The sequence below is a fragment of the Lycorma delicatula genome, chromosome 1 (genome assembly GCF_047948215.1).
Source record: "Lycorma delicatula isolate Av1 chromosome 1, ASM4794821v1, whole genome shotgun sequence".
Taxonomy (NCBI): domain Eukaryota; kingdom Metazoa; phylum Arthropoda; class Insecta; order Hemiptera; family Fulgoridae; genus Lycorma; species Lycorma delicatula.
Genome location: NC_134455.1, coordinates 284194177 through 284207780, shown reverse-complemented (window position 1 = coordinate 284207780; position 13604 = coordinate 284194177). Strand labels below are relative to the sequence as shown.

General features: G+C 27.9%; 1 protein-coding gene across 2 annotated transcripts in view; it reads right to left on the bottom strand.

Annotated features, from left to right (window-relative positions):
- Positions 1–13604, bottom strand: part of LOC142332349 (voltage-gated inwardly rectifying potassium channel KCNH6-like) — a 792659-nt gene that overhangs the window by 115342 nt on the left and 663713 nt on the right. For both annotated transcript variants that reach the window (XM_075378757.1, XM_075378763.1), the window contains 5 exons: positions 12662–12782; positions 10416–10536; positions 5234–5394; positions 3777–3925; positions 2068–2210 (listed from right to left, as the gene is read on the bottom strand). In XM_075378757.1, the coding sequence (XP_075234872.1) occupies positions 2068–2210; positions 3777–3925; positions 5234–5394; positions 10416–10536; positions 12662–12782 (695 nt within the window). The remainder of the gene's footprint in view (positions 1–2067; positions 2211–3776; positions 3926–5233; positions 5395–10415; positions 10537–12661; positions 12783–13604) is intronic.

The following is a 13604-nucleotide window of genomic DNA, read 5'->3' as shown; positions in this document are numbered from 1 at the left end:
ATATCTTTAAAAATTAATGGGTATAGGAAAAAGCAGGCACAAACAAACATAACACATCTTGTGGGAAAAGTATATGCTTAATTAAAAGTAAAGTTAATTTAATGAAAAAGTCAACCTAAAATGTTTTCTGAAGTCTCTTACACACAAAAACATTTTTTTTAGTTTGTCAACTGATTTTAAAAGCATAAATTACACTTTAAAAAATATTTAAATTAAAGGTGTAATTTATTTCCTAACAGCTTCTACAGTTTAACAGATTTCTTTTAATAAATAATATTTGATTGTTTTACCTGTACTATATTTATTATCTATCAACTAATATTATTTTTTTTTTATATTCGTTCTAGTCTCATAGGAATATGCATAAGTTTGCAATTATGATTTTTTTTATTTGATGCTGTTTTTTTTCCTATCTTCCTAATATTTTCTCATTTTAAATACGAGAGTTCTCTGAAAAGTTTTGAGCCTCAACATGAAGATGGCACCACTCGTCAACAAAAGTTAGGAAATGTATTTGCGCATGCACTGAAAGATACCCACTAAAATTTCAGTCATTTTGGATGCTCAGTTATTGTTTGATAATCATTTGAGTAAGTCATTATGATTGTTTTTGTGAAAATGGAAAAAATTGAATAACATGCCGTGACAAAATACTTGCATTTTGAAAGGCCTACACAAATTAAAACCGAGTTGGATGCTGTTTACAGGGAATCTGTCCCATCATTGCCACAATGAAAAGATGGGCAGTTGAATTTAAACATGGTCATACCAGCTTGGTTGATAGTGAACATTTGGGACAGGGCCAAAAACTGCAACCACCACCAATATCATTGAAATAGTTCTCCAAATGGTACTGGACGACCGATGAATTAAGGTTAGAGAAATAGCAGACGCTATGGGCATATCGAAAGAACGTGTTTGTCATATACTAACTGAAGAACTGTATATGCGTAAGCTATCTGCGTGTTGGTTGCCACGTTTGCTCACTTTGGACTAAAAACACATTTGAGTAAATATTTCCAAGTCCCTGCTGGAGCAGCTTAAGCAAAACAAGTCAGATTTTTTGCATCAATTTATAACTGTAGATGGAACATGGATCCACCACTGCACTTCTGAGACAAAACAACAGTCAAAACAGTGGACTGCAAAGGGTGAACCTACTCAGAAAAAGGTGAAGACGGTTCCATCGGCCAGGAAGGTGATGGCAACTGCTTTTTGGGATAGTGACGGAATTTTGTTTATCGATTATCTTCAGAAGGATAAAATAATAACAGGACAGTATTACGCAACATTACTTGACAAGCTGAAGGCAGAAATTGCAAAAACATGACCAAATTTGAAGAAAAAGAAAGACAATGCGCCTGCTCACACTTTGACGGTTGCCATGGCTAAAATTCATGTATTGCACTTTGAATTGGTTGACTCACTGTATTCAATAGATCTGGCCCTAAGTAACTTTTTCTTGTTTCCTAACCTTAAAGTTTTGCATGGAGGAAAGAAATTTCCATTGTATGAGGAGGTTATCACATACATAAACACCTATTTTGCAGAGAAAGACGCCAGCTACTATTTGGAATCGTTAAAGAGGTTAGAGCATTGCTGAAAAAAGTGTATCGAGGGAGACTTTGTTGAAAAATAAAACTAAATTTGACAGAAAAAATATGTTTTTCTATGTTAGGCTCTAAACGTTTCAGACAACCCTCATATATGTGCTTGCTTTCTTTCTTTCAATTTTTTTTTTACCATGCACATTACTTATATCAATTTATTAATTGATATAATAAATTTATTAATTTATTTATTATATATTAAAGATGTAACCATAGTCTGACAAACAGAATTACAATTATAGTACTGTTTTTTATGGGAATTGAATTTTTCTGCATGTAAAAACTGAAGGCTGACTAGAATTTAAACTCAGAACTTTCCAGATGAAAGGCACAGATAATACCACCCAATCATGGAGGTAAGAAGAGGAACTGAATTAGATTATTTCATGATTAAATATAACAATAATATAATAGCATTCTAAAAATAACTCCACATTAAGAAAAAAAAAACACGTACTAAGTATTGCCATCACAAGATCATCTTTAAGAATCTCAATAGATCCTCTGGAGATGAAATAAAGAGAAGTAAGAACGTCACCTCTGTGAACTAATGTGTCTCCTGGAGGAGCATGTGTTGTTTTAAACTTGAGTGAGAGTGCCCTGAAACAATAAAATTTTTACTTGAGGAATGGTTTAAAAAAAGGATAATCTTTTATCCTTTAGCAAAATTATTATTCTTACTATCATAGTAAAATTACAGAAATATGGTTTCTAATACAAAAATTAATGCAGAAATATAAAATCACATTTTACAAGCACACATGCACAAACATTTATACTCATCACAAGAGCCAGTTCGAAATCTGAATATATTGTATCTGGAAACACTAACTAACTAATGACAATACGATAAGAAAAGTAAACAAAATATTCATGAAAATCTGTCTATTTTCTTATTTTAGTTAAGATATGATTCAGATGGCAGTAAGAATAAAAAAAAAATCTTCATACATATTTTCATTGTTTTGCATATTATTATTAATAATATACAAAATTAAAGTTGTTTTTTTTAATTTTACTTTTTTAAATAGTCTATATTTGTTTAATAAAGTAAATTAGTATTTATTTAATGTTGGAATGAATTTAAACAAATATTCTCAGGTAATCTCAAAAATGAGGTGACTAGATGGAATCAGAGCATATTTTTAATTTATAAAGAGTATCATAAAAACCTTTAATGGAAGTTGCTCATGATCACAATAATGTAATTGTCATCCAATAGGTCTGTTCAACCTAACTGTTATTTTACAGTAGTTTGTGTAGTACAGAATAGTGATAATATAAAGTAATGTATTTTTTTTTAATAGGTTTCTTATTTGAATAAGAAAACTGATAGGATGATATCATTTAAAATTTGGGCTACTCGAAACAAAAAAAATACAGATTAGAATCCCTATTTTTGACCAATATAAACAGCAAGGCAAAGTGGCATTTCAAATACAATTAGTTATGCAGATCTTACAAAACAACTAAGGTAATTAGAAAGAGGAATGTTAAAAAAGAGAGGACATAAAGAATTGACGAAAAAGAGAAGTACCAAATCAAAAATTGTGATTTCAAGTTACAAGGTCTATGTAGAATTACTTTTTATTACTTTGCAACTAAAAAAAAAATTAATGAAGAAAAAACTTCCTCAGCAATATCAAATTTCAAGAACCTAAAAAGTCTGTATTATCAAATAGCACTTAGAGCTTAAAATTATTAGCAAAGAGATATATAGATAATGCTGACATTTATGTGAATTCAAAAAAAAAAAACTTACTTTAATTTATCTGGATATAACACTGGAGACAAGTCAGAATGAAAAAAAAAAGAGTTGAAACCCATATCCTGTAAGAATATTATGATTCTGGGCAATATTACTGACTAAAATATTGTTACTGACAACCAACTATGAACACCATTTCTGGTCACAATTTGTAATGGCTATTTGGTCATTTATAATGTTTATGATAAAGAAAATTAATCCTAAATGTCATTCTTTTAATCCAACAAAAACCCACTGAATTTATTTTATTTATTAGCACAAACTGTAATAACAAAAAAAATATGAGAACAGAACAAGAAACTGAAAATTTCAATAAATTTTTATTACTGAATGCCACAGTGCTCATCTTGTTCAGATAAATTTAAGAATTATCATGAATAATTTGTTAATTTGTTCACCTAAGGCAGCCTGGCGAAGCACCATCAAATGCAGAACAATTAGTGAGCAAATTGCGATTGAGATGAAGACAGATATCTGCCTGTAGGCACTCAGGAAATCCTTTTAGCACACTATTCATATCAATTCCATTTGTATAAGTCCATGCATGCTGAAACATTAAACATGACATTTTCATTAATAATAAAGAAATTAACAGTAACTTATGCATAGCAATCTTGCAATATGATTATTATCTAATGATTATATTGATTATTATAAACTACTGGACTGATTTACGTATGGGGAAAAAGGAAGAAAGAGTATAATCAAAAATGGTAATAGAGAAGAAGGTAGAAAGGGAGGAAGGGAAAAATGGAGAAAAGAAAAAAGGGGAAAACAAGGAAAAGGAAATGGAAAGGGGTAAGGAGAAAAAATAAAAGGGAAAAAGGTAAGAGGAAAGGAAAATATGGGAAACAGAAATTGGGAAAGATAAGGAAAAGGGAAAGAGGGAAATGTGGGAAAGGGGATAATGGGGAAAGGGAAGAGAATATGGTAAAATGAAAATGTGAAAAGGAAAATCTGTAAAGAGGAAAAAGTAAAAGGGGGGAAAGGAAAGTGAGAAAGGAAATGGGTAAACTGAGAAAATGATAGAAGGGAAAAAGGGAAAGTTTAAATTTTGTGAAGTTCCGTAATGTTCATTTTGTTAATGTTTTATCAAACTTTCAATTTTTTTCATTTAATATATATATATATATACATATACATACAGAAATTTAACAATACCAAAGCATTGCCGGGTCTGCTAGTTGTTAAATAAATAATGAACAATAGAAACCACATTCAGAAATATGAATTTCTTCTAAACAACCATGACAGCTGCTCTACTGGTATATCATGAAAGTAATATTGTATGACACCTTATTTTTTGTGTATATTTTCATATTTTGATACTTTGATCATGAATGAGTTGTTTTGTTACGTCATTATTTTTTCAATTTACAAATTTTGATAGAATAATTTTAGTATTATATAAATTATCTAAATAAACACGAGTATATATGTAATATGAAAAATAGTTTGTTAAAATGAACTATTAATACTTATTACTTTCTTTTTATTATTTCTCTTTATAAGTATCTCTCTGAAAAAAAATCTCAATGACTGCAGTAGTTACCATGTATCTATACAGTTTTTAGCATTTTAAATTATTTTTTTCAGTATAAAAACTATTTTTAATAAGTGAAATTCTCTAAAAAAAAGTCCTTAATGGAGATGACAAAAAAACAGTTGGTGTTAATAGTTGATTTTAACAAAATTATTGTATGTTTCTGTCAGGATGTAATTTTTTATGCTGTTATTTTTTATTCTCTGCAAGCTCACAGGATGTTTATTGAATTTTGTCAATTATTTAAATAGAGAAATGTATGTGTATTAAACAAATATTATTGAAATAACATAATTGTTTTTATCAACATACCTGAAAGTATTCCTCAAGTCTTTGTCTGAGAGGATTGGGTATTTGATGAAAACGAATAAATTCACGTACACGTAACATCTGCGTGTGATACCTTGCAGTCCCTGAGTATAGTCTTTGTATTATTGCCGAAACATTACCAAATATACTAGCATACATTAAAGCTACAAAAAATAAGAAGAATTATGTTATAAAGTGAAATATATGATATTACATTTATATATATATATACATTGTTTCATTTTAATCATCCCAGGCGACTTTTTCATAAAGTAAGCACAATACAAAAAAATTACCTAAAAAAAAGTTACTCAAATTGGATTTGATCTTGAACTTGACAAATTTTAAGGTTAACACAATTTTTTTGAATGGAATAACTTATTTTTGACCCCACCAATGAAAAGAGCAGAAAATTTTACATTGAAATATGTGGTCACACATATGAGCTTGGACCTTTTTTTGATGGTCATACAGCTAATCATCAAAACTAGTGTTATAAGATAGTGTGAAGTAATTTTTATGCTCTTTCCCATAGTTTGTAAGATAAATGACCTGGAATATAAATATCTCAAGAATATTGTATGACCTTCAAACATGTTTAATTCATATAACACTACCTGCGTATATCTCTATCATCCATATAACATTATCTCTGATGGTTAGCCGTATGACCTTCAAAAAAGGTTCAAGATCACATATTTCAATGTAAAATTTTCTGCTCTTTTCATTGGTAGGGTCAAAAATAGGTCAGTACATAAAAAAATTGTGTTCACCTTGAAATAAGGTCAAGGTCAAGTTCAATCAAATCCAAGACACCATGAGGTTCCCTCTTCAATCTGATTAACTTTTTTTGTATTGTGCATAGTTTATGAAAAAATCGCTTGGGCGATTAAAATGAAACACTGTATAATTATTTAGATAAATAATCTAAATAAATTAGAAGCAACTCTAAAGTTGGAAAAAATAAATACATGTAAAAAAGAGAAGTTAAGCACACACAATTTACGTGCACTTTTCCAAATCTAACAAACACGCCCTGAATCTTAGTTTGTGATACTATCATAAAAATAGTAAAACAATCTGTTCACAAATATGGAAATAAAATGTAATGATTACACAGGTGAACAATGGAAAGGTTGTTTGAAAACTAATAACTGATTCTTATAAATTTTTGTGTGCTAGTTTCAGGAAAAATAGTCAAAAAGTCCATCACGTACCATTTTTTCACTAAACCAATTTTTTTAACATTCTCAAAATTTATAATAAAAAAAATTTATTAATAAAGCGTTGAATAAAAAGTTAGGCCTGTGTAGATTTTTTTTTGATACTTTATTGTTAGTTTGGTTAAATGGAATATATACAAGAAGTGTTCATAATTTTGGTTTGATACAGTAAGATGTATGATCAATAAGATCATGTAATATGATTACCTTATCTAATAAGATAATAAAATAAAATAAGGTCATAAAAATAGATCAGTTGCAATTAGAACAGTGTGTTGAAAGTTTTTGCTAGTGTTAAATAAATTTCTAAATCTTCTATAGAGTTTTAATTTTCTTTAATTTTTTGAAGCCATTTTATTTGTGCTATCCTTGTGTTTTTATATTTCAAAATGGCTTCAAGGGGTTGTGTTAATTCACCTAATAACTTATGATACATTTATGGAAAGTTTGTGATGAAGAAACAGCAAACAAATACTACAGACTTTGTTAAAAAAAAGTGTACTACACCTATTTTGAGGTAAAACTTGGTGACAAAAATAAAACATGGGTCCCTCATACAGTGTTTTCAACTTGTATAGACGAGCTACACAAATGGGCAAAAGGTAAGAAAAAGTCTTTTTGGTTTGAAGTACCAATGATCTGGAAAGAACCACAAAATCACAGTGATGATTGCTACTTTTTTTCTTGTAATGTACAAAGCTTCAATCTAAAAAATAAGAAAGAAATTGTGCACCCAAATTGTTGTTCAGCAATACGCTCTGTACCTCACGACCGTGGTGCACCTGTACCTTCAATTCTAGAAAAACTAGAAGATATTCTGAACAACTCCAAAACAGAGTCACAGGATGATGATGGTAATGATAATGTTGATGTTGATTTTTCCTGGTAGTTTCAAACTACAACTTGTTTCACAGCATTAACTGAATGACTTGGTCAATGATTTAAGTCTTCCTAGAAATTCAGTAAAACTTTTAGGATCTAGATTAAAAGAAAAAACTTACTGGCCCCTGGCACTTCTTTCTCATGGTACAAAAACAGAGAAAAAGTATTTGCTGTTTACTTTCTGAAGGTGAAAGATTAATTTATTGTAACAATGTTCCTAGTGTAATGGAGTAGTTGAACATAAAGTATGATGTGAATGAATGGAGGCTGTTTATTGACTCGTCCAAAAGAAGCCTCAAAGCTGTTATTCTTCATAATGACAATAAATGTGCTTCAGTGCTGGTAGGGCAATTTGTGTATCTGAAAGAATGCTATGAGAATTTAGAATTAGTTTTGTCTAAACTGAAATACTGCGATCATGAATGGATGATATGTGGTGACCTAAAAGTAATTTCTATGCTTCTTGGGCAGCAGGGAAGACACACCAAATAGCCCTGCTTTTGTGTGAATGGGATAGCTGGGACAAGAAAGAACATTGGACCAGAAAAGAATTATTGGACTTGTTGGACGTAGGGTATTATTAGAATTTGGAAGCAAAAATGTAATACAGAAAAGTTTGGTTGATCCACAAAATCCTTCTACCTCCAGTTTACATTAAACTGGGATTGATGAAACAATTTGTAAAGGTTCTATCTAAAGAAGGAGAGTATTTTAAATACATATGCCATAAGTTTCCACAACTGTCAGAAGCCAAAGTGAAAGAAGGCGTTTTCACTAGTCCAGATATTCATAAATGTTAGATGAAGTCTTTCAAACAAAATGGAGAACATTGAAAAAGAAGCATGGAAAGCATTTAAGGAGGTTGTAAAGAAATTTCATGGAAACAATAAGGACCCAAATTTTAAATGTATAGTGGAAAATATGCTAATGATATTCCAAAACTTGGGTTATTCAATGAGCTTGAAGGTATATTTGCTGCATTTTCATATTAATTACTTCCCCAAAAATCTTGGTGCTGTAAGTAAAGAACAGGGTGAAAGATTTTGCCAACATGTAAAAGAAATGGAATGCAGGTATAAGAGAATGTGGAATATGAAAATGATTGCAGACTACTGTTTGTGCATCCATAGAGATGATCCGCAAGCTGACTGCAACAGAACATGTGGTCTGATTAGCATTGAAAGTAAAAAAGACACTAGAAGTCTTTGTAGAGGTAAGAAAATATACATAAATTCTTTTTTTAGATTCTATTACTTTTTTATTAATAAACGTTTTCCACAAGGAATACATATATAATACGCCTTTTTTCCATTTTATTTTTTAATTTTTTGTATGAAGTAAAGGAAGTATTGTGATCACGAAAAATTTCGGTTTTCAGATTTCAACAGAAATATCCATTTTGACTAGTTTCAGCATGATGTCTATATGTATGTATCTCGCATAACTCAAAAACGATTAGCCATAGGATATTGAAATTTTGGATTTAGGACTGTTGTAACAACTAATCGTGCACCTCTCCTTTTGATTGCAATCAACTGAACCAAAAGTGTCCAAAAAAGCCCAAAATTCCAAAAAATTGAATTTTGGACTTTTTCTTAACTGCAGTAATAAGCCCTCATTGAGAGCTTTTCAATGATAAATCATAAGTGGTACTTATTTTCATTGATTCCAGAGTTATAACCAAATGAAATTTTAATTAATGAAATATTTGAATCTTATAAGGGAAGGCACATCATCAGTTTAAATCAGACTTCATCTCCTTTTTTTAATTTAAATATATTGATTTATTAATAATTATTAATCTCCGATTGTAAAAAACGTTTTACAATAAATAATATTCAATCTTAGCTATAAAAAAAAAAATATGAAAAAATATCAGATTGAAATAAAATTTTATGAACTTTTCATTTTAAAAAAAAATGTGTGTATGTAATTTAATAGGTGTACAAGTAAGTCCTGTGATGTCCACATCAGATTTGGTGAAACATCTGATTATTCATTTTTGTTTTCATTTCGTTGATGGTTACATCATAATAATTTTAAAAAACCTAGTATTAGGTAGATATAAGATTTAAATTTATTTAAAGAGATAAAGGGACTTTTTCTCTATCCTAATATTTCAGGTAAGATTGTTGAATTAATAATTGTGTAAATATTTGATGTTAAAAACTAATATTTTAGCAATTGTGTAAGTGTACACTTTATTAAAGAATTGGAGGATTGTACCTCACTTTCAAATGAAATAAATTTAAATAAAGTGCAGCAAAAAATGTGTAAAGGTAATTTAATAGGCATACAAGGAAGTCACATGGTGTCCACATCAGATTTTTTAGTATTATGAAAAATCCTTATATGACAGAAGAAAAGGTAGTCATATTTGAGATCAGCGCACAAAATAGCAAATAAATCAGTTAACAGATTACAAATATTCAAATTCCTTAATTTTGTTGATCTCCGTTATTTTCCACTTAAATATTAAAAACACATTTTTTACAGATTTGTATTAAGATAGATCAAAGATGTTGATGTTAAGATTACATATATTTTTTAAGATCTTACTAGTAATTAATGGTTTAAAAAAAAGATCACTTAATCATTTTATTTATTTTTTACAAGAAAAATCAAATCTAGGAGACCAAAAATTAAAAAAAAAATAAATACTACAACAGTAAATGCATTATAAATAAAAAAAAATAAATAAGATGAAACAAATTATGAATGAAAATTAAGTTTAAAGAAAATAACAAGCATATACTAACGATGCATTAGTAGGTTTCTGCAAGAAATTCATTTCAATGTTGTTCCTATAAAATTCAAATTTCTAAGACATTGAACCAAATATATACTTCATATTTGATTTATACAAACATTATTTTATTTCAATTAATTACTATTTTAGTAACTATGAAAAAATATGTTAGTAATGACATATATCATAATCATTATACCAGTTAAAATTTTGACCAAAATTTTAGATTATGATTTCTTGTTTAGGGGTAAGATACACTTATTACAATCATTTAAAATGGACTAATGATAATATTAAAATTAAATAAAAATATTATTATTATTATACTTACATCCTACTAACATAACACAAATAGTGAAAATTTTCTCCATGTCAGTGTTTGGAGCAACATTTCCAAAACCAACAGATGTTAGTGAGCTAAATGTAAAATATAAAGCTGTAACATATCGTGACTGAAAAAAAAAATTATTTGTAACATTTTATAATTTTAAAATATACATTACTATTAAAATAAAGATACAAAATTTTATAAATTAATTATGATAAAAATTTTTAGTAATTTATTTAGTAGTTTTTTTGCAAGCTAAAACTAAAAATTATTAATATTAAAATTGAAACACTGATGAAATTTCTTTTATAGAAAAAATCACACATCATAAACGAAGGATTAAGCCCAAAAATATTACATTATTAAATTACTTAATAATCAAGTAGTATAGTACTCTCCTTTACTACAAGGAAGTTAAAAAAAAAGGTAAGGAAATTTTTTAGAGTGTTTTACATGTATTAGCACTATAGTGATGAGAGACATCACCTGACACAAAAAATAACTTTTTTTCATGTACAAAAATGTATAAACATTCCCAAATTTATCTACCCTATACTTGTAAAACATCTCTTTAAACAATTAATATCAGCAAAATTAGTTAAGAAGAACTTACATTTTCTTCAACAGAATCTTAAATAATCACTAACAGAGAAGTGTTTAAATCTGTATTGATTGATACAAGATGGTCTGGCTTACAAAATATTCACTATTAGTAATTGAAATATGATTTTGGATCAATTTACTAATAAAAGATGCTTTAGTTACGAAAACATTGTAAGTAAACATAATAAAATTTAAGAATCTATTTGGTCAAATTACAATATTCTTCCCATATCTTGTGAAGACTTGTAAAGTATGTTTCACAAGTCTCAGTGAACTTGGTCTTAATTTAAATTACAAATTATACTTTGTATTGTTTTAAGATAATACATTTGTTATTTATTTATAAATTTATTTTAAATATAACCAAATCTCATTGTTTTATTTGTACCTCATTTAATATATAGTAAACAGATTATTAGAATTATCTATTTCTATTAAATGTGGAAATTTCTGAGGAAGTTTAATTAGCCCATCAGTTTAACACCAGAGCAAATTCCCTTTGTTTTATTAAAGTAATATAGTTTATTCTTGATCTAATGTGATAATAAAAATATAAAATATAAATTACATTTTCATCATATAAATATAAAAAGTACATACAATATTATTACTATTCTATCATGTTATGTATGCTTTACACAAAAAAAATCAACTATTTAACATTTTTTGCTGGCTATAATAAGATTCTATGATGGTAACATTTATAATTTTAATAGTAATTTAACTTTATAAAAGTGGTATAACTACCATTTTTGACTTGTTTAAAATTATGAACTAGGTCATATAAAACATGGGCATGAGGGCTGTGGTCCACTAAAACTCATTTTTTATCTGGTTATAACAGATTAAAAGACCTTTCCTTTAGCTTGGCAGTCATGGTTTTTATTTATATCTTTTAAATTAGGATTAAATTTATCAGCAGAATTGACAAACTAACAATCAACAGGAATTTTTTTATTAGAATATTTGATTGAGATAATTTAATTGATATCTAAATAAAGTTACTGATTGTGTAAAAAAGAAGACTATTCAGAATTTATCTAGTCCTTAACCCATCCATCGGCAAGTGATTTTCATACTTTTATGACATTCTGAATATAAACAATTCAAATATATTATAAATAACATTAATATATAATACAATAGTTTTTAAATCAAATTTGACATGATAATATGAAGTGAAACTTGAAGTTTACTGCATTATAATTAGTTACATGCATTTAAATACATCTACTATAATCATAGTAATATATGAGTATATCACAAAGATGTTGCATTAATGTGTTTTGAAAATATGTAAATGAGATTCATACTTTAATAAAATAATTAATTATTACATCCTACATAAGATGATAAACTGCATTCCCTAAAGCTGGCTGTATTCTTTGTTCTTCGACTGGAATATCTCATTGAGTAGTATCTACAGATTTATAAAATTAAAGCTAAATTTCAATGATGCAATCCAAAATGACAGCTAGAAACTTTCTAAAGCTAGCAACCAAAGAAAAAATGTGTGTGCGCACATGCATGCAAGCACACACACACACACACACACACACACACACACACACACACACAATAAGACAGTTTTTTTAAAAGAGAAACTAAATAATATAAACTTAATGGAAAATAATTATTGAAATTACCTTTATTGATGGACCACCAGTATCATTTGGATGATAAAACTGATGGGTATCATTGGCTAAAATATCTAGCCAACCTACTTTACTTGATAAATGTGGTCGTTCGGCATTTCCAATGGCATACCTGCAGAAAATTTCAGAAAAATAATACAATTCATAATATCTGTTTTGAAATTAAATATAATTAATAAATAAAGCCAACAACTTAATTTGTACAAATTCATGATGATGATAGAATTTCATTTTTTGTGTCAAAGATTTTCAAGATGTTTTCATTACAACTTCTAACCTTATTTTAAATAACGAAAAGTGAGATGAAGTTCAATAGCATTAAAATAAGTATTAAAATTTCTTTTGAATGAACATAATGAAATCTTTCTTAAAAAAAATATGTTTATTGTAAGGTGAGAAGTCAAAATGGATAATTATGAGTATTACAATACAATTATGCGATCAATTCAATTCAAACAGCAAACAACTCTTCAAACTACTAAAAATTCACTGCAGTAGACACATCTATACAGAATAAATACACAGCTCTTTCACATTGCTTGTTGCTCACTCTACTATGTCAGCTGATAACTACACTGACAAAATCCGTAACAGAAAATACCTTGCACACCATAATAATTGCATACAAGACAACATATTGCAATAGAACAAAAATATAAATTAAAAACATCAAATTGTAAACAATATAAAACAACCATCCATACAGAAAAAATAACAAACAGCTTTTTTCATAAAAAAAACTTAACTTAAAAAAGTAAACTAGAAAACAACCATTAATACAGATTAGATTCAGTTTGTTATTAAACAGTGCATTGTTATTAAACAAGGAAAAAAATAAGTTTTTTTACGATAAATTACCATAAATTTTGATGTTTTTATTTAAGTAAGTTGTTGGTCAAAAAAATTGTGTTAATTTTTGTAACTTCTCTGTTGT